This window comes from Mesocricetus auratus, unplaced genomic scaffold, assembly GCF_017639785.1.
Source record: "Mesocricetus auratus isolate SY011 unplaced genomic scaffold, BCM_Maur_2.0 Super-Scaffold_100026, whole genome shotgun sequence".
Classification (NCBI taxonomy): domain Eukaryota; kingdom Metazoa; phylum Chordata; class Mammalia; order Rodentia; family Cricetidae; genus Mesocricetus; species Mesocricetus auratus.
The window spans coordinates 12,830,241-12,855,269 of NW_024429207.1; the positions used below are offsets into that span (position 1 = coordinate 12,830,241).

A 25,029-nucleotide genomic window follows, 5' to 3' on the forward strand; every position below is an offset into this window, starting at 1 on the left:
GCAGGGAATTAGACTGACTTAGAGAGAAGATGATGGGGAGAGAAGGGGGCTGAGCTTGAGTGGAGTGACTCTTGCTCCCAGTGCTGAGGAGACCCTGGGAGCAATTGTCTAAAATAGTGAAAGCTCACAGGCTTCCCGGGGTGAGGAGACACTGTGAGCAATTGTCTAGAATAGTGACAGTGCATATCTCTATGCTCAATTTTCATTATGCTTTTGACTGAAATACCAATCAGGCCTTTCAGAAATATTCATGCAATAGCTTAGAAATTGTCAGGTTTGCTTTTCTGGGTAGAAGTACATTTCAGGCTGCCATTGTTAAGCTAATTATATTGTCTCAGTAGGTAGTATGTAATGGTGTAGTGATACAGTTTCTTTGTAACTTTCTGTGATTTTATAAAGCAATCTTTAAAATTAAAGGAGCACTTTAAGTTACTCCTGTAGTTCAGAAACTTGGTTTGTTGTTTTGTTTTTTTCATCGTTGTATTTTGCTTTGCTTTTGCTTTTCATAGGAAGAGGTCTAGTGTGCCCTCCTAATAAGAACATCCTAAGACTAGTATACCCCCTCACCCCTGCATGCACGCACACTCAAGTGCCTGTCAACTGCAGCGTAAGGTGTTTTGATGGATGTGACGGCGCAGACTGGGAAATATGAAAAGTCTGAGGAATGTTTATCATGTCTATTTTAAGAGGGGTGAATCAGCTGAGGGAGATGGCCTTGCTTGAGCAGGCAAATTTTCTCTCTGTTCAAAGTTGAAGATTTCTATATGATGAAAAGCTTCTGTACAACCAAAGGTCTAGTTCATGGATGTACCGTAAGACATACTGATACCCAAACTATATAAGGAACTTAAACTCTGTATGAAGAAAACACATAATCCAAGTAAGAATTACAAGAGACCTAACCTAGATACTTCTAAAAAGATCTGAATGGGTAACGGATGAGAACCTTGACATCACCAATCATTAGGAGGTAAACACAAAAACCACATTGAGAGTGACTAATGTGAAAAGGAAAATAAAGACATTTTGAGATCAGAAAGGGTATAAAGAAAAGAGAACACCTGTGTACTAGGATTATAAATGAGTGTAGCCATTGTCGAAAATAGTGTGGGCACTTCTCAAAAACTAAACATAGAGCTACCACCTGATGCACCTGACACATTTGAGATGGTTACATTGGAGAGATGTCTCCTTCCTTGTTCATTGTAGCAGGATCACACCAGGCCAGTTATCTACCTGTGCCCTTCAGCTGATGAACAGAGAGAAAAATACCCAGTCTTACATATACTTCGCTGCTTTTCTACTGCCTGATTAAAATATCAGCAAAGGCAACTAAGAGAAAGAAGAGTTTATTTGGGTTTACAGTTGCAGAGGGTTGGAGTCCAGAGCACAGCTGGTGCTGGAACCTGAGAGATCACATCTTCAACCACACCCAGAACCAGGGACAACAAAGTAGATGTGGCTATAAGACTGTCAAAGCTCTCCAAGGATGTGCTTCCTCCAGCAGAGCTCCATGTTCCCATGGATTCCATAACCTCTTCAGCTAGCACCAACAGAAGACTATGTATTTAAGTACGCGGGCCTATGGGAGACACTCCTCATTCTACTCCCTGCAATACACAGTAGCTATAGAGAACCATGTGCTAAATAACGGGCCAGACAAAGGAAGACATACATATACAGCACTTTGGAGTTGAGATCTGGAGTTTAAAGCAGGTGGACTCACAGAAATGGGGAAAGAATGATGGACATTCACGAGAGGGAATGGAGGGAGTAGGTATGTGATCTAGGAGTCCGAAACCCCAGTTAGGAAGACTAAGCCAGATGTTGCTTTGTTTGTTTGTTAATCTGTTTCACAGCATGACAAACCTAGCTATTAATGAGTATCATACATTTCAGTAGATTCCAAATGTTGTCATCACAAACTTGGTTATTATTTGGATTCATTAGCTTGATTTAATCCTTCTGTATTGTATTTAAAAATCTTAACAGGACTTGCAAGGTGACTCAGTGGTTAAAATTGCTCACTATGCAAGCTTGATGACCAACCTGAGTTTGATCCCCAGATCCTGTTATGGAAGGAAAGAATCAAGTCCTGAAAGTTGTTATGGCACGTATACATCTGTATACACATAAATAATAATGATGATGATGATAATAATAGTAATGATCTCTATCACATTGAACCTCATAAATGTATATATGCCCAGAATTTGTCAACAATATCTGCAAACAATACCCTTAAACATTTGAGTATAAAAATTTTTTAATCTTACTTGGTGGTAATTGTTAAAATTTTACCATATTTTGTGATAAACATTGGGGGCAAGAGGAACAGACCGATTATGAAAGGGGAACCAGTCTGTGAGCTTTTCATCTGTGCTAGAGTGCTTCTTTCTCAGATTGCACAGTCCTCAGTGTACACTGTAGGCTGGCTTCTGAGTAAGAGGCTTGCCCATAGTACATTAGCAAGGTCCAGGTTTGGCCAACAACAACAAAATAAGATGGAGGCTTTCTTGCCCTCATATGGAATGTTACTTAAAATTGGGCCCGAGGATTTGTTTATCATCCCTTTCTATAAAAATGTCCAAAAGAAAACATTCTGTAATTTTAGTGTAAACCTAACCTGACGTCTTCCGACTCTAGAATCTTCCTGTCTGGTGTTCTTGGGTTTTGTGCACTTTGACTATTCAGTATCAGCCTACACATAGAACTGTCAGTCATGGGATGTTTTTATCCTCCTACCTTTAAACCTATTTGTAAAAATTTAACAAAAGGAAGCTTAGCTTCCATGGTTACCCCCAGGGAGCTCAAGATTTCTCAAGAGGCCCTTTTGATGTCTTCAACAAATTGCTTTTGCAGTTAGCGCTGTGGTAGCAGAAGTCTGAGTCATGAAAATGGTCCTTGGTACCGGAAAAGATGGGTCAGTGTTGAAGCAGCTCTTCCCGGAACAGGGTCTCATTCCTTCCCTGCTAACCCTCATTAGCTCATGTGGTAGAAGCTGTCTGTCCTGACCGGTCTGGTCTGTGTGAGTGTGCCTGTGCGCTTTTCTTACTCGGTGCACAGCCAGTGTTCTGCTTTGAAGTTTAGAACGGTGATGTCAAGAAAGACTTGTGCCTCTTAACATGTCTAACGAAGATGATGTACTCCTTGAACATGCCCTTATCTTCCTTCAAAATATGACTCTTGTCTTTCTTCTTTCATGTGGGTGACTAATCTTAATAGCAGCCAAAATAACCTTACAGCTGAGTTTTGCTTGGCCCCTTGCTAGTGGCCATGTCCTTTATAGGGCCTTAGTCACAAGTAGGAGCAGTAAATTGTCTGCACAGAGTGTTGTCAGCAAGCCGCCAGGAAAGGGAGGATGCGGGCACACATTGGAGAGACAGGCAGTTTACCACGCTGGAGAAGGGACACGAGGGACGAACTGCCGTGGGGACCACTGAGCACAGTGACGCCTAGCCTGTGGCTAGCTTGTCTCACTGTTGGCCGCCCCCGTTACCAGCTGTGTGTCCCTGCAAGGATGCTGTTCCTCAGCTTCTTCGCTTCGCTTTTTTCTTCTGTGTTGTGGGGGTCAGCAGCAGTGCCTGCCAGCAGGATTGATCAGTTTCTTAGAACAGACTCTGGAACAAGACGAGGACTCACCATCAGGAATTCTTAAGTCTTGGACTTCCAATGTGGTAGTCACAGGCCACAGCTGCCCACCCAGCACTTACGTTGCTGTCCTCAAACCGAGCTATAGTGGTACAAACTACACATGGAGTTCCCCAAACAAAACAAAGTGTGTGTGTGTGTGTGTGAGTGTGTGTGTGTGTGTGTTAAAACTATATACATGTTAAAGTAACTACATTAGCTGTATTGGATTAAAATGTTACTAAATTAATTTCATTTTCATTTTATTTTTTAATGTGACAGCAAGAACTTTTGTAATGGCAGTGTGGCCTATCTGATGGACTGTATACTTCCTACATTCTTGTTTTCATGCTCCATATCTTTTGTGTTTTGGGAAATATATTCACTTTTGAAGCAGTGAAAACAGCACTGCCCAATGGCAAGGAAATGCCCTGCTTTCTGAAGGGAAGGAGGCACTTGCAGAGTTGCATCCAGATGCCCCAAGGTCTTCTTGTCTTTGCTGGGAGGGGTTTGTGTGACCCTGTCCATAGCAGCAGGGTGCCCTTGTCCCCTTGCCAGGGGTGGGAGGCTGGGATGGTGAACTCCAGCTGGGACAGAATGTTTTTGGGGCAGTTTCTGGCTTTGACTTAGCTTAATTTGGCTTTACTCTCTCTTTCTTGCAGTGAAATACGAGGAGTTATACTGCTTCTCCTTCAATCCCAAGCTGGATAAGGAAGAAAGAGAACAGGGCTGGTTGCTGATTGATCTTGGTGAAGAATACAAGAGAATGGGCCTCCCTGATAACTATTGGCAGCTCAGCGATGTGAATAGAGACTACAGAGTGAGTGGCACCATCTTGGTGGAATCCAAACACTAATTCGCGTAGACTTACTTTTATCGCCTCTAGATTCAGCAGCTCTTCATAGATGAAGTCTGGGGGTCCCCAAGTCTCTCTTTGCTGATTCCTGTGCCCAGGGTCTTACGCATGCTACACCAGTGAACTGCCACTGAGCTGTATCCCCGGCCCATTGTAGATTTCTTTTCCAACTGCACCTAGAATTAGTCCCTCAAGACCATCCCTGCATACTTCTCCTGCTAAGGGGTGAGCGTGCGGAAACCCAGGAAGGCCCAGTGGAGACTCTGGGGCCAGCCAGTTGATGGGAGAGCTGGCTGGGACCTCATTCTCCCATCACATCTTTTTATAGCACAGGGGACGATTAGTGGAGAAATCAGAGGAGCGCTGATGGCAGTTTGGCACCAGCCTCTTGATGTGCTTGCTGGATTCTCAGTTGGTACATAAGGTCACCAAGAGGCTCCCTAGAGAGATGTGGAAAAAAATGTGCCTATACTCACAGGAAGGAGTATGGAGAAAAGGAAGGAGCGCCAAGTATATCCCTTGTTCTCTACAGTGATGAGCTCACATGTCAGTATTAGCTTCAGTATTAATTCCTAGCGCTCCAGGAAGTTAGCAAGAGAAGGGAGATAGAGGCAGGGGGAGGGGTGTAGGGGACAAAGAGAGAGAGGGAGAGAGAGAATAGGAATGATGATGTCTTTGGGTTAACTGTTGTGTATTTGGGTATGTTTGCTGAGATTCAATCCCACGGTTCTGAGCGTGTCTGGCAAACACTGTGCCACTGAGATAGACTCCAGACCCACTCTTCTGTCTTACTTTCTTTCTTTTGTTTGTAGTTACATAGTTTGACAGAGTCTCGTTTAAATAGTACCTGCGCTTATTGGCCATTCATAGTGACTCTTTGAATTGCCTATTCACATTCTTGCTCCTTTATTTTAGAACATTGTCTCAGTGTATATTTGTAGATATTGTTTTGCTTTAGGTAATTGTTCTCATTCATGTAGCTACTAAAGATACATCCCAGCATGTTTTCTGATCTTCAGAATTTGTGATTTATATTATTTGACAGTCGTAGGTAGTCAGGGTTGAACTCAAATTCACCATATAACCAAGGATGGCCCTCAACTCCTGATCCTCCTGCCTTTATATGTAAGGTGCTAAGGTGTAGGTATATGCTTCCATGCCTGATTTACAGGGTGCTGGAGACTGAACCTAGAACATCTGAGCTACACCCAGCTCTAATTATTGATTTGTGCTTTTGCGTATGGCTAATCTTTGTCCATATTTAACACTGTGTAAGACCCATGACTAACTTTCTTACTGATTATGAGTGGAGTGGTCCTTCATAACCATCCAGAGTATCTGAGAGCTTCAGATATTTGAGATGCATGTGATTACTCCTAATACTGAATCTTCTTTTGTAATTATGCTTCAATTCCATAACGGATACCTTACTTAATTTTTGTGAAGTATCAGGTTAATGTAATTAGACTAGATTGTCCTTTTGCTAAAGTCAGCCTTCAAACCAGATGTTTTTGCCTCAAGATGAAACTGAAGGAAAACCCAACTTTACTAAAGGAAGTCGGCTGTCTTTATTTTAGAAACAGTTGTATGACTGTTCTTGATCAAAGAAGAAAATACTGTGAACTACAACCAGTGAATACTGTTTTCTTGAAAATGTGGCTCTTTTCCTTTTGATGATTTTCCCCCTTAGAACTAACATCACAAATATGACTCACACATAGTAACCAGAGTCCTGCATTACATAGACTGACAACCATGTGTCACACAGCAAAAACAAGTCTGGCCATTTACAGAGGGTTGTGACAGAAAAGGTGAAAACCTTGGGGATTTTCAGACTTGAGAAATATCACAGAAATATTTTTATTTATTGCCAGTTTGGAAATAGAACAAAAATTGTCTTGCATATTAAGTTCTGACTAGCCATCCATTGAGAAAATTTCATCTTAACCTACTTCATATGAATTTGACCTTATGATAGGGAAAAATATGTACTTTCTCCTCCTGCTTTATAAGTTATTTTATACTTGGAAGAAGTCATTTCAGGTGGATGGGCTGAGAGAAACTTGGAATGGTAGAGATAATGTCAGGTGAGTTCTGCTGTTTTCTGTTTGTGTGGTCTTGGGCAGGCTAGTTGTTTTTGTTATTTCTTGCCAATGCTGCCTCAGCTAGGATACCTGCAACACTTGTTCATGGCTGCCTGACTCTAAGCAGGTACTTTATTTTATACACAACCCTGAAATTACCTTCATTGAGATAAAGTAATTGGTGTCTGTTGCATGGTTAAAATTTTAGTCAGGATGGAGATGTAGCTCTGTGGTAAAGCACTTGACCAGCATGCAGAGGGCCCAAGTTCAGTCGCTGGACATGAAGAAAAAGTTGTTCAATATTTCTTTTAATATAACTTAAAATCTGCTCTAAACCACATATTTAATTAGATTTGTTTACTTCAGTACCCTACAGATAAATCTTACCATACTATATTTTATTTATAAATTTTGTTGCTCACATCCTTGTTTGCCTTAAATTCCTCTAAGTAAGTTGTAGGGCCCAAATATTTAAACAGATGTCTCCGTGTAGATGTGTCTCAGTTCCACAACAAACTGCTCACCCAGGTCTGACTCAGACCCCTTGGAAAGCATGACTGGATAGCATCTTGGATGGATAGCATCTGCATAGGTAAATATGCTTGCTTACTGGAAGGTACCCAGGTCATTAGGGGCCTTTCTGAGAATGTGACATCTTCATGGCCCTTCTCTGTTACTCATTTCTGCCCAGGGTCTAACAGTAATTCCTATAATAAAGTAAGGACTTGGTAGCAGTTTACTGAATGAGTGAAGGTATTACCTAAAAATATTTCTTAGGGCAGGACCCCAGTGCCATATGTGGGCCTTTTTTTCTTTTTTAATTTAAATTAAAAACAAGCTTTTTTTTTTTTTACATGTCAATTCCAGTTCCCTCTCCCTCCCTTCCTTCCCTACCCCCCACTAACCTCCTATCCTATCCCCTTTCTGCTCCCCAGGGAGGGTGAGGCCTTCCATGGGAGATCTTCAAAGTCATTTGGAGCAGGGCCTAGGCCCTCCCCCATGTGTCTAGGTTGAGAGAGTATCCATTCCTCTATGTAGAATGGACTCCCAAAGTCCATTCGTATGTTAGGGATAAATACTGGCAAATACTACCAGAGGCCCCATAGATTGCTGTGGCCTCCTCACTGACACCCACTTTCAGGGGGTCTGGATCAGTCCTATGCTGGTTTCCCAGCTATCAGTCTGGGGTCCATGAACTCCTCCTTGTTCAGGTCAGCTGTTTCTGTGGGTTTCTCCAGCCTGGTCTTTACCTCTTTGTTCATCACTCCTCCCTCTCTGCAATTGGATTCCAGGAGTTCAACTTAGTGTTTAGTTGTGGGTGTCTGCTGCTGCTTCCATCAGCTACTGGATGAAGGCTCTAGGATGGCATATAAAGCAGTCATCAATCTCATTATAGGGGAAGGGAGTTTAAGGTAGCCTCTCCACTATTGATTAGATTGTTAGTTGGTGCCATCCTTGTAGATCTCTGGACATGTCGCTAATACCAGATTTCTCTTTAGACCTATAATGACTCCTTCTATTATGGTATCTCTTATCTTGCTCTCCTCTATTTTTCTCCCGACTTAACCTTCTTGCTCCATCATGTGCTCCTCTCCCCTCCTCTTCTCCTATTCTCTTTCTCCGAGCTCCCTCTCCCCTCCCCCCATGCTCTCAATCAGCTCAGGAGATCTTGTTCCTTTCCCCTTCTCCTGGGACTATGATGTCTCTCTTAGGGTCCTCCTTGTTTCATAGCTTCTCTGGCAGTGTGGATTGTAGGCTGGTAATCCTTCTATGTCTAAAATTCATATATGAGTGAGTACATACAATGTTTGTCTTTTTGTGACTAGATTACCTAGCTCAGGATGGTTTTTTCTAGTTCCATCCCATTTGCCTGTGAATTTCAAGATTCCATTGGTCTTTCTCCATTGAGTAGTACACCATTGTGTAAATGTACCATGGAATTGCTGGATCTTGAGGTAGACCGATTCGCATTTTCCTGAGGAATCTCCATAGTGATTTCCAAAGTGGCTGTACTAATGGCACTCCCGTCAGCAGTGCAGGAGTGTTCCCCTTTCTCCACATTCTCTCTGGCATAAACTGTTATTGGTGTTTTTGATTTTAGCCATTCTGACAGGAGTAAGATGGTGTCTCAGGGTTGTTTTGATTTGCATTTCCCAGATGACTAAAGGATGTTGAACACTTTCTTAAGTATCTTTCAGCCATTTTAGATTCCTCTACTGAGAAGTCTCTGTACCCCACTTCTTAATTGGATTATTTGATGTTTTGGTGACTACCTTCTTGAGTTCTTTCTATATTTTAGAAATCAGCCCTCTGTCAGATATGGGGTTGGTGAATATCTTTTCCCATTCTGTGGGCTGTCTTGTTGAGTGTGTCCTTTGCCTTACAGAAGCTTCTCAGTTTCAGGAGGTCCCATTTATTGATTGTTGATCTCAGTGTCTGTGCTACTATTGTTATGTTCAGGAAGCTGTCTCCTGTACCAGTTCATTCAAGGGTACCTCCTACTTTCTCTTCTGTCAGGTTCAGTGTGGCTGGATTTATGTTGAGGTCTTTGATCCATTTGGACTTAAGTTTTGTGCATGGTGATAGACATGGATCTATCTGCATTCTTCTGTATGCCAGCATTCAGTTATGCCAGCACCATTTGTTGAAGATGTTTTCTTTTTTCCATTGCATAATTTTAGCTTCTTTGTCAAAGATCAGGCGTTCATACCTGTATGGGTTTTGAAGGTCATTCTCTTCTGTTTCATCTGCATAGAATGTTCAAGTCTTGCTGGTGTAGACTCCCTAGATTCTGGTGGTGTCATATAAGCCTTTCTGTTATTGGGTGTGTTCTTATACTGGCATCTTCCCATTTCTTCTTCCAGTGGGTATAGGTGGGTTTTCTCCCTCTCCTGGTGGGTATGGGTTCAAGGCTGTCTCCTCTCCTCTCTCCTGGATGGTGCAGGGGCAAGACAGGATTGGCAGCCAATGTTGGATGTTTTGTTCTGCCTCCAGGTTTCTCTCTCTCTCTGTCTCTGTCTCTCTCTGTCTCTCTCCCTCTCTCTCTCTCTCTCTGTCTCTCTCTGTATCTCTCTCTGTCTCTCTGTCTGTCTGTCTCTCTGTCTCTGTCTCTGTCTCTCTCTCTCTCTGTCTGTCTCTCTCTTTCCATCCCCTCATCTCTCTACCGGAGGGTGGAGGGACAAGACTGGAATGATGGCCAATGATGCTGGCTGCTTTGTTCTGCATCCAGGTCCTCTCTACCAGTTTAGTGAGAAATGCAGGCTAACTTATATAGTGAAGACAGAAAAAATAGTAGCAATGTTTTCTTGTTCATAAATGATAGCTCAAATTACTTTCATTAACGAAGCCAAATCAGAGATAAAAAGCAGCAGGAAGGCATTTTCACTTCCATTCTCTCCAAATTTTCCCTCTTGATTTTCACATCCAGACAAAAATCCCCAGGCACTTCCTGGGGAATTTTAAAATGTAGCTGCATAAATTATATTGTGTGACGCATTCTTCAGTACCAGGATTTTGATTACAGCTCTGTGAATTAGTTATAAAAGTGACAGGAGTGAGATTTCTAAGTCTGACAGTATTTTTCTTTGGATAAAAACACAGGCCCAAATATGGCATCTTCATCATTTTTAAGTGTGTGCTTCGTTGAGTTTAGTATGCCACATTGCCGTGCAATTGAACTCCAGAGCTCATCTTGCAAAGCTGAAACTTTGTGCCCCTTAAACAGTAATTGTTCCTACTCTCTGCTCAGCCTGGTGTTTAGCATTCTACTTCCTGTTTTAATGAATTAGCCTCCTTTAGATGCTGCATATAAATAGACGCATGCGGTGTTATCTGTTTATATGGAGTACATGGCAGGATTTACTTCCATTGTAAGGGTAAACTGTAGTGTGATGTGAATAGAAAACATTTTGTCATCTGTTAGCGGATCATTAGGGAGTTGTGTTTGTTTCTTGGCCATCAGGAACAGTGCTGTTTCTAGAGGGCTGCGTGAATACCTCTTTGTGACTCTGGATCACGCAGTGATTACTTTTTTAAAGTCTCAAAGGACTTTCCTAGTGTTTTCCATTGTGCTTTCGTTGCTTCACATCTCACCAACATGCACAAGACTCTGCAACGTTGCCAACACTTGCTTTCAGCTTTGTCCTAATGGTGGCCAGCCTGGCAGTTAGAGCTGCTGAACCTTTTGCTTGTGTCCTGGCTGTCTGTGGACGTCTTTGGGGATAGTCAAGTCTCTTGCCTGTTTTTAGTCAGTGCATTTGATTTCGTTGACGTGAAGTTCTTTATATATACTCTGGACAAACCCATGATTTCTTTGGTTGCCTTTATTCTTTTGGTTGCTTCTTGGATGCATAAAAATTATTGTTCAATATAGTCTCATTTTTTTCTTCCAGTGCTAGCACTTTTAACATTGTACATAAGAAATGAAAGCCAGATTTAATATGAAATGTTTCATCATATTTTTATGGGAATTTTGCAGCCTACATTTTACACCTTCAATCCATACTGAGTTAATTTTTGTGTAAGATATAAGTGTTCACCTTTTTCCTTTGGGTGTAGAGTTCTAGTTTTCCTGGTAACTAGGTAAGAAACCATCCTTTTCAAAGAATAGTTTAGTTCCTTTATTAGGATTACTCAAATGTATATATGAAGATTATTTATGAACTCTCCATTCTATTGGTTTGTCTCTTTGGATACATGTGGTTGTGTAACCAGCCATTAAATTATAAAGTATGAATCCCCAACTTCGTTCTTTTAAAAAATGTTTTGATATATGGAGAATTCATATTAGCTTTAGTGTAAAATGGCCATTGAGACTTTGATAGGATTGCCTTGAGTCTGTTGGTTACATTTGGGTGGGAACATTGTAGCCACATTGGGCCTTCTAATATAGGAATTCAAGTATCATTCCATCTGCATCTTCAGTTTCTTCAGAAGTATTTGTGCCTCCCATGGTTGGACTCTCAGTTTTCACTTGAGAGAGTTACCTACCTTGAAAGGAGGATAAGTTTCATTCTTTCAGTTCCATAAAATACTGTTTTTAGAACTCAAGTTAAATGAGTGTAAACCTGAGGGTGTTGTCATCATCATCATCATCATCAATTGATACAGCAGGAGCTTTAGCTCCTTAGAGAGCCTACTGGAAGATGCAACAGAATGCCATATACTTGGGTCATTGGCTGGGGCTCAGTGCCCTGAAGAAGCAGGATTCCTTTAATAGAGTTCCATTCAAGTGAGGAGGTTGTACGAGCTAGTTTACAAGCCTGGACATTGTTGACTGGGCCTTGGTAGGGGAGCTTTGGCCTTTGCATTGACTGAGTTGTGAAGGTTCACATTCTCCACTGGAGAGTGACAACTCTGGTGTTCTAGAAGGTAATGACTGTCTGCACAGTAGTGAATGAGGAGAGGGCCGTGTGTGCTGAGACAGCACTACAGCATCGGAGTTGAGCTGTGAGTGAGAAAGATGCTGCGCTCTAGGTATTTCTCCTTCCCTGGTTTCATTTCAGCCATGGGGTACATAGTGGTGTGGCCTGAACCACACTAGACATTTTCTGGCCTTGGGAGAGCTTCAGGAGCTCCAGAGTCCTTCATTTTCCCTTTGATATTCAGAAACTGTGTGCAGTGTTTTGTAAATCTTCCCTAGTACAGATTGCTATTGCACTTAGTCATAAAACCTTTCAGTTTCTTGTGTTGTTGTCATAAGGAAGAGTATAGGTAATCCCAAATTTCCTAAATTTATGGAAAACCTTACTTCCTTTTAAAACTGATCATTTTCAGCAAATGACCGTCTGGTGCACTGAGCCTTGGGCCAGCAGGGGTGGTGTGTGTTGATATTCTAGTAGCTGGCTTGCTTGAGACAGGTTCAGAATCAGGAAGGAAGGGCAATGTTCTGTGGCCTCATTCTAGTTGTCTGGATCCAAGTAGGCTGGATCCTCCTCTCCTGGAACAGGGTTTTCTATGAGAGTACCCAAGCATCCAGGAGATTGAAGTTATGCTTTGGACCTATGATCATTCCTTTTATGGCCTTTTATCTCTTGCTCCATGATTTTTAGCTGTCTAAGGGAAACATTGCTGCCGGGCAGGGACTGAGGGCTCTTAACAAAACCATTTGCAAATAGTCGGGAGGCTGAGAGCTCTCTTGTGGTTTTTCATTCCCTTTAGTGGCAACTTGTGGTGTGGTAAGGGTGGGTGGAGTTGGCCAAAGGATCCATAGATAAATATTATCCCTATTGCTACACCCATGCAGATCCTGTTGCTATGACTCCAAAGATGCTTGCCTTCCAGGAAATAAACAGTTGATGATGAAGCCCAGGGAACTGCCATCTGATGGACTGACTGATGGGAAAACCCAACACTGACAGCCAGCAGCGGTCACCATTGCCAAGTGCTGGCATTTCTTTTGGCTCTGGTGGTTTATAAAGTGCTCTGTCATGGGTGTTGTCTGATCGTTTCCTTCTATCCACCCCTAAAATATCATTACTAAACTATCGGTTTTGGAGATCAGAAAACTAAAGCATCTGGTGTAGTTTGGCTCTTCAAGGTTGCAAAGTCACAAATGCCAGGCTGTGTCCTAGGCAGCTGATTTCTGATTCTCAGTCCTAAGATCTTCTCAAGGCACCCGGTCCTGCCAGGGGAGCAATTCTTTCTCACCACTTACAAAATCAACACACTTGGAACACGCTGGTACATTGTGTGGTCATGGGAGTGGCACGGCATGAAATCCTATCTAGAAATCTTCCTAGGAGAGGACCCAGGAGGAGACTTCCTGGAGAAATTGGGACTGGGTAAACTGGGGAAACATGGAAGAAACTTGAGAAGACCAGGCTCAGGCGTGTTCAGAGAAGTCTGAAGAAGTGCACAGTGTGCCAGGGACACACAGGTACCCTGAGGATATTAGTGTTGTGACTACATTTTAGGAAATTGTCTCCACACAGGCTGCCAGGCAAATACAGGGGACTAATGTTTCTTTGGCCGTTAGGATGCACAGTTACTGTTTGTACCTTTTTGATGAAAGGAATGCTCAATTGTTGCTGTCTTCCCCACATAAAGAGCTCCGGAGAGCAGGGACAATACACAGTGACAGTCTGTTCACGGTTGCTTTGCTTGTTAAGTCACAGAATCAGCAGTACTTCCTTTCTCCGAGTAGCTTCAAGTTTCCTCGAAACAGCCTCCTTTGTAACTTGATTAGGAAAGCTAAGATCTGCAACCTTCAAGCATGTTGAAATGGGATTTCTGGTGTCAATTTGCAATGTAATGCCTGATTGCCTCAACATACCCTTTGTATTTTCTGGTGACAGGTTTGTGACTCTTACCCCACGGAACTCTATGTCCCCAAATCAGCCACAGCACACATCATCGTGGGCAGTTCCAAGTTCCGGAGCCGACGGCGATTCCCCGCCCTCTCTTACTACTGTAAAGAAAGCCATGTACGCCTCAGAGCTGGTCTTAGCTTCACCCTTCGCTGTGTTTTACCCTAGATGGGAATTTTTCTAGCTTTCTCTGTGTCTGTCTGTCTGTCTGTCTGTCTGTCTGTCTGTCTTTGTCTCTCTCTTCTCCTCTGTGTATATTTATTTGAATTCTTAGTGGTACATGGATATCCTGTGGATGGTGTGAGACAATGCAGTTTCATGTAGAAACTTCCCTTCCATGTATATTTGGCAGTAAAGTAAGGTGGACTCAGACAGTACCTAAGTGTGGTCAGCTGAGTGGATGAAGCCATCCTCTCTAGAGGATGAAGGCTTTGATGCCAGCCATCAATTCCCACTCCAGGCAGTGGGTGAGGAGGGACTCTGCATGCTCCCACTTTGAAAAGGAAGGTTCTGGGAAGCCTGCGAAGAGCATCCTGGGTATATTTGTTACTGAGAGTCACTTTATCCTTTGTTATTGTGTTAGGGTTTTTAAGAGTTATTTTTGCTTTAAATTATGTACAACATGGACTCCTAAATTCACAGTATAAATTTCTAGGGAACAGAAGTCATAAGCGACTTATATAAAGGTAAATTTTCTTAACACAATACAGACTTTCTTGCTTTCTTTTTATAGTCCTGTTCATTGACATAATAACTAAGGTGTTAGGCATAGTTATAGGACTGTTACAGTATGGTACACTATAGCACAGCACTTGACTTTAATAATTACCAACCTTCATACACAGGGAAGCTGAGATTGAGAGAAGGTATGTAATTTTACAGTGAGATCAAAACTGAGATTCGAATCGGATTTTTCTCAAATGCTGCTCTAGCAGTGTGTCATACTTCCTGACTACATACTACAGTTGGTGGATAACTTTCCTAGCAAGCACAAAGCCCTAAGTTCAATCCCTGTGCTGAATAAACCAACTTAGTATGGTGGTATACCCAGAAATCCTAGCAGTCAGAAAGATCAGAAATTCAAGGTCATCCTCAATTGTAGTTTGAGTTCAAGGCCAGCCTGAGCCAGATGTGACCCTGCCTCAATAACAAAACAAACAAGAAAAGATTTTGGTGTCTGCACCCAAGGACCCCGGCATCTATTAAAGGCGCTGCTAGTTCATCAGGGGAAAGCCAAGGCAGGAACCTAGAGGCAGGAACTGAGACAGGTCATGGAGGAAAGTTATTCACTGGCTTGTTGCCCATGGCTTGTTGAACCTGCTTTATTGTGCAGTTGAGGAACCAGGCATGGCACCACCCACAGTGGCCTGGGTCCTCCCACATTCACCAAGAAAATGCCCATAGACGTGCACACAGGATGATTTATTGGAGGTAGTTTCTCAGTTGAGATTCCCTCTTCCCAGATATGTCTGCGTCTGTGTCAGCTTGACAAACGCTAACCAGCATGACTGAGAAGGCAAGAAAGCTGAGTTTGAATTAGAGGAGTCATTTCATTTCACTGATGGAGATCTGTACACAAGACCCTAAGCAAGTGATGGCATTGTGGGACTGTAGTGAGTTCTTCCTTCCCAACTCATTTAGAGTGGTCCATTTTCTACTGACCATGGCTCCTTCCATCCTTCTACACAGCAGACTTACAGAATCAGTGCAGATGGTATAGGCACCATGCATCTTATCAAGAGGTTTATATGTAATTTAATTGCTAAACCCACAAAAATAGTTTGTCAGGAAAGCTAAGTTTAATAGCTGTGTGTGTATCTAGCCTCACTTACTCGTGACTATTCTATCCATCACCTAACAATGCAGTATCAAATTCTCTATGCTGTCTGTGGGGCCTGGTCCCAGAGTTCCCCTAGAAACCATGTCTCAGCATATGCTAGTTCCTCACATAAAATGGTAGTGTTTGCTTGTACCCCGCTCACACCCTTCTCTGCATACTTTATGTCATCATTGGATTGCTTAAAATACCCAGTCAAGGTAAATTCTTGGTATGATGGGTTATTTAGGGAAAGATGACATAAAAAGTCTAAGTGCATTCAATACAATTTGGTACTTTTATTTGAATACTTTTGATCCAGAGTTGGTTAAAGCCACAGCTGGTTAAACCCACCAGTCCAGGACCTGATGACATGGAAAGATGATTGTATAATGTTGAAATTGCAGGGCAGGGAACTGTCTGGACAGGCTAAGATGGAGTCTGCAGAAACCTCTTATTTCTGAGCACTGTTACTGAGCAAACCTAGCAGTGACATGGGCTTTCATTACTGGGAAAATGTGGCCCTTAGATGTGATTTTGGGTGCTCATGATCCTTGTAAATAGACTAGTATGAAAATGATTTAAGAAAAAACACCAAACACTAAAATGTTTTCCCAGTCCTGCCATTGATAGTGTCTTGTAAGTTTCAGGACAGTAGTTACTCTATGTACAGCAGTGAAAAGAAACAATATTAGTGAAAAAGAAAATAGTGATTTGGATCCTGTCTAAACATCTTCACACATTCCTAAGATCTTACGCAGAAAGCTTGCCTATGTAGCGTGTTCTTGGACATATCTTGATTTCCACAAAGTCTAACCCCAGTTTCTGACATTGGTGTGGGGTGCAGGCAAAGGCCCCTTTTCCGGGGGATGGTTTCAAAGCCTCTCTGATAGCACTGTGTTGCTGTGGCCTCTTCCTCCAGGCCTCCATCTGCAGGAGCAGCCAGCCACTTTCTGGCTTCAGTGCTCGGTGTCTGGAGGATGAACAGATGCTCCAAGCCATCAGGAAAGCCAATCCCGAAAGTGACTTCATCTATGTTGTGGACACACGGCCTAAAGTAAGTGTCAGCATTTTCATACTTGTCTCTGCAGCTCTGAGTCCCAAGGCTGGAGGGAACCAAAGCTTAACTGATACCATTCCTTACTCTAGTTGCTTCATCTACAAAGGGTTGTTCTTGGCATGACCAGGCCATGGGGACATCGGGGGCTGCTCTCTGCTGCATCTCAGCTCCCGAAGGGGCTGACTGTTAAATACATTTTTATTTCTCCTATTTTTCAAATTGTGCCGGTCACACAGTAAATGGGTACTGTTTGGTTTTGCATGTTGCCTCCCTGGATGGGTGAAGTTGCATGACATGTGAATTAAATGTCTGCAGTGCTGTTTAAAAAAGAACACAAGGGAATGAAAACATGACATAGGAAAGAGAAAACAGACTACTAGCTCAAGTAAGTTTAAAAGTAAAACCATCATGAGTAGGCGCTTAGTGGCATAGTCCTGGGTATTTATAGACATTATCTTCACAGCTCATCACATCGTACATCCCGGGTCTCTGCCTCTTTAGTAAACTTGCACTGCACCACATAGACAAAAATCCCCAGCCCAGGCATGAAGATGCTGTCCTGCTGGAAGGTGTGCACTTGGAAGATGTAAAAAAGTCTTTAACTGCTATTGTTGCCTTTCAGTTTGTGCCTTTCTGTCCGAGTCAGGCTCAACCTCCCCTCCCCCTTCCTTCTGAACCTGGCTGCCCTCCCGTCTCATCCCTGCATCTTCTGTGTAAGGTTCTGAGAGTTTGTGCTTTCTGAGGATAGTCTGCATACAGACTCAGGGTGGGAAGGGAAGACGGGGCTTTACTGAGTGGAGACTGGAAATCCTTTTCCTACCCTGCTCTTCCAGCTTTAAAAGATAAACAGATTGACCTACTAACTGAAGAGCCAGTGATTCCAAGTTGGCTCGGAGTAGTGTAAGCCTTCCCTAGAACGTGGCAGCTGTAGGGCAGGCATGGTCCATATTTAAAGCCAATTAATCCTGGGGATTTGATGTGAAGGGTATATTTAGTACTCACTTTGTTTATTCTAAGAGTAAGAAGTTTGACTCTCACCCATTAAATAAAGTTAGGTACCTTCTTCTCATATTTATCCAGGCATACTCGCATGGTTTTTAAAGTGTTCATTTCAAGCTTGCTTGCTTTTTTGTGTTGTTTGTTTGTTTTGTTTTAAAGACTACCACCATGTTGGCTGATTCCCCACCCCTACCCAGAGTGTGTTAGGGATGCCATCCTAGGTAGGCAGAAAAGTAAGTGTATGTTTGCTGTGGAAGGTTTGCATGGTGAGATGGAAGTTTTTCTCAGCCCTTCCCATGCACCCGGATTTACTCCCTAGTATAGTTATACAGAGAAGGGCTTAGGAGGCAGTCGAGGCCATGACATCCTGAAGATGGGGGATCACCTGCTACTCTCTAGACATTGGTGCATTGAAAGCTATGAAAATGTGTTGGAACAGTATTTGTTAAGGTCTAAAACAAGGAGTGTTTCGTCATGTCTTAACCTGCCCATGGCTGTATCAGATGTTCTGATTTCAAAATTTACCAGATTTTGATGAGCTTGCAAAAATGTTAAGTACTTTCTCATTTAATTCTTAAAAGAGTCCTTCAGATTAGCAGACTTCTTGTCTTTTCCTGGGTAAAGGCTTAGCTTTAAAGAGGTCAAGTAATTCACTGAGGTCACACAGTGTAGGGCGGAGGCCACATTCAGTCAAGCACAGGCTTACTTGACTCCAAAGCCTGTGTTTTTCCTGTTTGCCAAAAACATCTGGGAGCCCTGTCTCCACTTCAGGACTACAGAGGGTTGCCATCTGAGTTGATCGCACACCCAGTGGATCCAAAGACAGCTGAAGAGCCAGCCTGCACTCAGCCAACATCATTTCAAGGCCAAAGGAGCAGGGAGGGCTCTGAGTTGTGCACGGTCTACCTAGCAGTGATGGAGGAAGGGTGAGTCCTGAAGGCAGGGGCAAGGTTGAGATTAGCCCTGTGGTACACTCCAGCTCCAAAGATCGCTTTGTGGTTATGGCCTTAATGTCACTGCATCAGTGGTTATTGTGTAACACAGGGTCATGGGCATTTCTCTTTCTCTGGTGATGAGGTAGTGTCTGTTCATTGGGTTCCATGCAGGTGGCATCTTCAAGACTCAGCTGTGAAGATTAGGGGTGTCTAACAGGTGGGGTCTTATTTCCTGCATATATGCATCAGCCTTGCAGGTGACCATTGACAACTGGACAATTGGAGAGAGACAGTGTGTTTTGTGGCAGGTGGGGGGGCATAGTTTTCCCTGCTGTTCCTTGTCAGTACAAGGATGGAGAAATATCCTCTGGCTTAGTTTGGACCTGAACATACTTGATGAACCTTGCTAAGACAGCTTATCTACACTGAAGGTCTCCAGTGAGAGGCTATGGGCAAGTATGCTGGTAAGGCTGCTGGAATAGGCTCTTGCCATAGTGGATCTCCCATGTGAGTGACATGGGCACTTCCTACCCTAGGAGCCTACATGTGTACCTTCAGAAAGTTACCCTTTGGATACCTATGCTAATAGAAGGCAGAGACAGAAATTAGTAATAATCAGAGAAGCACTGTTAACCAAAAAGACAATTGCAATTGCTTTGCAAAGAGCTATTTATCTAACTGCATTCCTTCCATGTGATCTGTTCTGCCAACTACACAGAAAAGAGGGCTCAAGAATGCACAGGACGGGGGAGAGTCCTGGAGAAAACCATTTGTCAGACCACATAGCCTATAGATAGGGAAAGAGACCATTTTGCATCGTATGTGGTTTGAAAACATAAATTAACTTAAATCAAGATTCCTACTTGAAGCCAGGAAGTGGTGGCACACACCTTTCATTCCAGCACTAGGGAGACAGAGGCAGGCAGATCTCTGTGAGTTACAGGCCAGCCTGGTCTACAAAGCAAGTTCCAAGACAGGCTCCAAAGCTACAGAGAAACCCTGTCTCAGAAAAGAAAAAAAAATTCCTACTTGAATATAATATACATATAAATATGCACAAAACTTCTTTAGATGGTGAGGGGAAAAATCTGACAAGCTCATTTGTAGATAGTACCTCTAGGCAATAAAATCATCTAGTATTTCCATGAATATGCCATGGTTGAAGTTAGTAGGTCATAGCAAGATAAGAAGAAAGGACCATCCTTTCACAACCCGTGTGAGGCTATGACCCAGTTTTCCTGCTAAAATCAGCTTTGCTGTGGTTTCCTGTTCAACCCTGTCTGAGCAGACCTTGTGATTCAGACATCAAATGTAACTGGTGCGGTCCTAGACTCCATGGCTAGCATAGGGACCAGGACTTCCTTCAGCTTGGTCTCAAGACCAACACTGTCTGGGGAGTCATGGGTGTGATTCATGGGGTGGACCAGAGCCTGATTCTGTTTCTCTGTAGTTTTGGCTTGATCACCTCTTACCTCATTCTTGTATGTGGTCATGTGTCCAGTTGGTCAGCCAGTCATTGGTGAGGGAGGTGTAGACATGGTCTCTGCCTATTGAAGCTCCTGGGCAGCACGTACACTCTCCACTTCTTCACTGCTGACTTTTCTTTTCTTTTTCAGTTCTGGGGATTGAACCCAGGACCTCAAGGGCTTTGCCACTGAGCTGCCTCAGTCTCTGTTTACTTTCTGTCTGGGGACTGGGTCTTACTAAGTTGACAGAGCTGTCCCTGAACATGCACTGTTGTCCTGACTCAGCCTGCACTGTAGCTGGGATTACCGGCCTGTGCCACCAGGCCCGGGCTCACTGCTGCTTTTAAATACCCACCGCCTGCCGCGTTGCTCCCATATGGTGGACCCTCCATCGTCAAGTCTAAATGAATTCCTATTTTTTCCATTAGAGATACTCAGAATGACTCAGCAATTGTTCTCCGCCACAGAGTTTAGATTCCTTAACGAAGGCCTCTGTAGAGGACTCTAAAAGCTTTGAGCTTCTCTTGGGCTTCTTCTCCCTTACTGCTTCCTCCAGAACAGCCTCTCCACCCTCCCCACTAAACCCCAGGAAACTTTTCACCTGGCAGGGTTGCCCCAGGTTCCAGCTCTTGCCAGTCCTGCGATCCACTTGGCCCTCCTCAGGCCTGGTGGGAATTATCTGCTATCGTTTGGCACTGTGTGCGTTCCCTTCCATATTCAGTTATATGTTTAAGGCAGCAAGAACAGCGCCATGTGCATCCTTCTGTTTCTTCTGTGGGCATTTCTGCAGCAGAAATGCTGATGCTAGATAGCAAAGGGTTTTCCCATTCGAACACCCTGACTTCTCAAGCAGATCTGGAAACTGGGATGCATTTGCCCCTATGGCTTTACCTGCTTGGGAATTATTAGGATGTGAAATTAGTAGCTTTTTACTTAATTATGAAATGTAGTTCTCAGCCAGAGGAGCCACTGCTAGTAGTGATTTGTTGATGTAAAGCATACTCTGTCTGTCCCATTCATGCATGCCTGCATGGATCCATCCATCATCTGTCTATCTCAGTCGGAGTATCTTTTTGGATGTTTTATTATTCCTAAAACTGTGTTTGTGCTTTGAGAGTTCAGCTTTTGCCACAGAAAATAAATAGTGCTCCTGAAAAAAAAAATGTTTGTATGATAGATTAAACATTGCCACCTTCTGACTACTATGTGAAGTACACATTGACTTTTGAGAAGCTTTCTCCTGGGTGCTTGTAAGGAAAACTGCCAGTGAGTTCTCCCATGGTAGCTTCTTATTTTAAAGTGTGAGCATATGTTGTATCTGTAATAACTGTAGTAGCAACAGTATTTTGCTTGCTACATATTACAGGTTTTTAGAAGAGGATGTGCTATGTGGTGAGAAGCTTGCCTTGAATTCTGATGCAGAATAAGTGTATAGCTCATGTAACATAAAACGTTTTGTGTGGATCCTGTTAACTTATTGATTTTCACGAAATTCCTTATAAAGGCTTAGCCAACAGCCCTGGAAATCATTATATAAAATCAGTGATTTTTACAGTACATTGTTCCACGAGGGCAACATCTGTATGTAATTTCTGGAAGACAAAATGTCCAGTAGATATTAGGACCTATTAAAGGATGAACCTTCAGTAACCCTTAAGGTATTTTATTAAAGATTTTCTTGGTTAAGGCTAACGCCTGTGCTCTTAGGACTGATGGCCTGCTTCTGTCGCCTGGGGTCAGTCTTCTGAAGAGCTGACAGGCCACACAGATGGCAGAGGAGCGGAGCTGGGGAGTGGACACCTGACTTGCTCTTGAAGCAGGGGCCCTGTGGCAGGGGCTTGCCCTCAGCTGTATCGTTTCCTTGATGATTGCCTCATTTCTATGACTTATGACCCGGGCTTTATATATGCTTCTTGGGACTGCAAGAGTACCTGAAGTCGTGTTGGTGGTGACCCCCTCAACTTGACATCTCCTTTTCTGCTGAAACTGATACCAAGTGGGCATAATCTTCAATGATCTTAGTGCTTCTCAATGAATGTGAATAAATAAATATGTCAGTGAGTGTATTAACAGTGGGTGATTGCATGAACACTCTTCAGCTTACACACATGTACATGTAGATGTGTGCTGTAAGGCAGAGAAAGGGGAAAGATAGGTTGGGGTCTGTGTCTTTTGGTGCCTGGTTTTATTCCAGGTCATGGATAGGCCATGGTTTATCCAGTTACTACTGTGATGAGATACTCATAGGCTTGTAGCTTTCATGTTTATAAAAACATGACAGACATTCTTGATCTACATGTGATGGGACCCTTAATCTTATAAGGTTTTAAGGGCCAAAATATTTCTAACTTAGTTTTTTAAATTTCTTTTTTTAAGATTTGTTTCTTTATTATGTATACAGTGTCCTGCAGGCCAGGAGAGGGCACCAGATCTCATTAGGGATGGTTGTGAGCCACCATGTGGTTGCTGGGAATTGAACCTCTGGAAGAGCAAGCGGCCAGTGCTCTTAACCTCTGAGCCATCTCTCCAGCCCCTTAACTTAGCTTTTTACACTTAAATATCGGAAGTACTCCTTTGTACTCTACTCTTAAAAGCAGATCACCCCTTCCCTACCCCCACCCCCATCCCCATCCCTATCCCCTCCTCATTCCCACCCCATCCCCACCCCCATCTCCACCCCCACCCCCACCCCTGTCTGGGAAGTTCCCTAACCTTTGTGGCCTAGAGAATGGTCAGTGAACACTGTTCTCCATAAGTGACAGCCTGCTCAGGCAAGCTGCAAGAGGGCAGCATTCCCAGCCCCATGTCCCCGTGAGAAACCTGTTTCCCACCTAGGGCAGGACTTCTCGGCGTGATTACACTGCATAGGGTTACAGCAGTTTGGCCTTAATCACTGGAATTCCAGTGTCTTATCTACAAAATTATGGCTCTGAAAGTGGCGTCACGATTTGAAGAAGGCAAGTGAAGAAGCGTTCCTGAAGCCTGACTGTCAGCATTCTCTCTCCGTTCAGTCTGTCAGATTCCTGCCAGAGGTTCAGCTGGGCAAACTAGAAGGAACATTCCTATCCGATGTCGTGTCTGTTGGTGTTATGGTTCTGCCAGATAATTTAACTTACAGAGCCTTATATTGATAGATGCCTCTGTGGGTGTTCTCCTGCCAGTCGGCAAGTTCTGATGTGTGGTGTGAAATTGGTTCTGCCACGGACTTCCATATCGGCTCAGCACTGGTGTCAAAACTGACAGGGCATCTCCAGGAGGACTTACGGAACACTTCCCAGCTAAGAAAACGCTACCCAGCCCTGCACAGGAGGGCTGTTGACCATAGCTCAGCCTTTGTGCGTATAGCTGCAAGAGCCTCAGTACGGTGTCCCAGGGTGTAAACCGCGTTGTGTGTCCGCACATCTCTACAGTGTTGTTGTAAGTTGTTCCATGTCCTGAATGTAATTGATGTCTATTTTGTTTTGCTGACCACTGCAGCTTAATGCAATGGCAAACCGCGCTGCAGGGAAAGGTTATGAGGACGAAGACAATTACTCCAATATCAAGTTTCAGTTTATCGGGATAGAGAACATCCATGTCATGAGGAACAGCCTTCAGAAAATGCTGGAAGGTAAACCGTCTTGTTATGCACAGCCGTAAAAGAATAGTTAAGAATTTTGATGCCAAAATGGAGTAAGATAGTTTTTTGATTTAACTTTTTCCTGACAATAGTGGTAAGCACATGTGGTAACTTGGGGGAATATGTTACAGTTGAGAGAATAATCATGCTGCAGTGACTCTTTAAACATGGTAACAGCCTGCTCATTTCATGGGGTGGTTTTATCATTTAAACATGGTAACAGCCTGCTCATTTCATGGGGTGGTTTTATCATTTGGCAGTTAGCGGCCAAGACTCTGAGTATTCTAAATAGAAGCACAGAGGGAGAGAGCCTGCCTGCCTTCCAACAACAATAACAACAACATTTGGAAAGAAAGAGAAATCCTATCTTTAAAACACTAGCCCAGTGTCCCTGTGGGGAAATCAGGTTCATAAACTGTCCCCACATTACTGATGGCTGTTAGAAAGGTGTTGGAGTTGTGGACCCTCCTTTCTGAGTGCCAGGGGCTGCCAGAGCACAGGTAGGTGCACACGCCACCCCATCCTGACAAAGCAGTGAGCAGTGTGAGGATGCAGAGCCTGACATACTCATGTGGAGAGGAAATTAGAGGATGGGTCACACGATGTGGAAGAACTGCTCTTGTGCACGCGCGTGTGCTCATTAGCAGAAAGCCTTCAGTTCGTGCGTGATGTGCTTCACGGCTGCTAATGCTCTTCTGATCATGAGGTCCGCTTAAGAAACCCTGCCGCCTCCAGAGGCAGCTGCAAAAGAGGAAGTGCCGAAGCCACAGAGCCATGCCTTGCCTGTGACCACTGGAGCGCCTCTGAGGGCAGCATGGAGGGATGGGCGGGGTGCTAGGGAAGCTGCTTGTCTCAGAAGGAACCGCGGAGTCTGGAATAAAGAGGCACAGGGAAGGAGCCAGGTTGCACATCTGCCCCATGTGACTTACTCAAGTCTCTGTCCCATCAGACAGCATGGCGTGGCAAGGACCTAACGGTGCCTGGAGGAAGTGTCACTCCTGGACCTCCCAGTTGACCTTACTCATTGTGAAACTTTGAACACATCTGCTGTTTCCCTGGGACTCTGCCTGCAGGGAAATGATTCAATTAATAACTTACCTAGTTTTCTTCTACAGGGCAGTTTGGTGCCCCTGGCTGTAACACTTGAAAATCTGACTGAAGCCTGTGGGTCTAACTCAGTAGTGTAAGGCCTTGCGTTCGATTCTCAACACTGGGCTAAGTAAATGATTAAATTAAATAATTAGAAGCCAATCCCTG

General features: G+C 43.5%; 1 protein-coding gene across 2 annotated transcripts in view; it reads left to right on the top strand.

Moving 5' to 3' along the window:
- Window positions 1-25,029, top strand: part of Mtmr7 (myotubularin related protein 7) — an 82,226-nt gene that overhangs the window by 29,984 nt on the left and 27,213 nt on the right. For both annotated transcript variants that reach the window (XM_005066642.4, XM_040731785.1), the window contains exons 4-7: window positions 4,293-4,450; window positions 13,866-13,994; window positions 16,616-16,750; window positions 23,631-23,763. In XM_005066642.4, coding sequence (XP_005066699.1) covers window positions 4,293-4,450; window positions 13,866-13,994; window positions 16,616-16,750; window positions 23,631-23,763 — 555 coding nt within the window. The remainder of the gene's footprint in view (window positions 1-4,292; window positions 4,451-13,865; window positions 13,995-16,615; window positions 16,751-23,630; window positions 23,764-25,029) is intronic.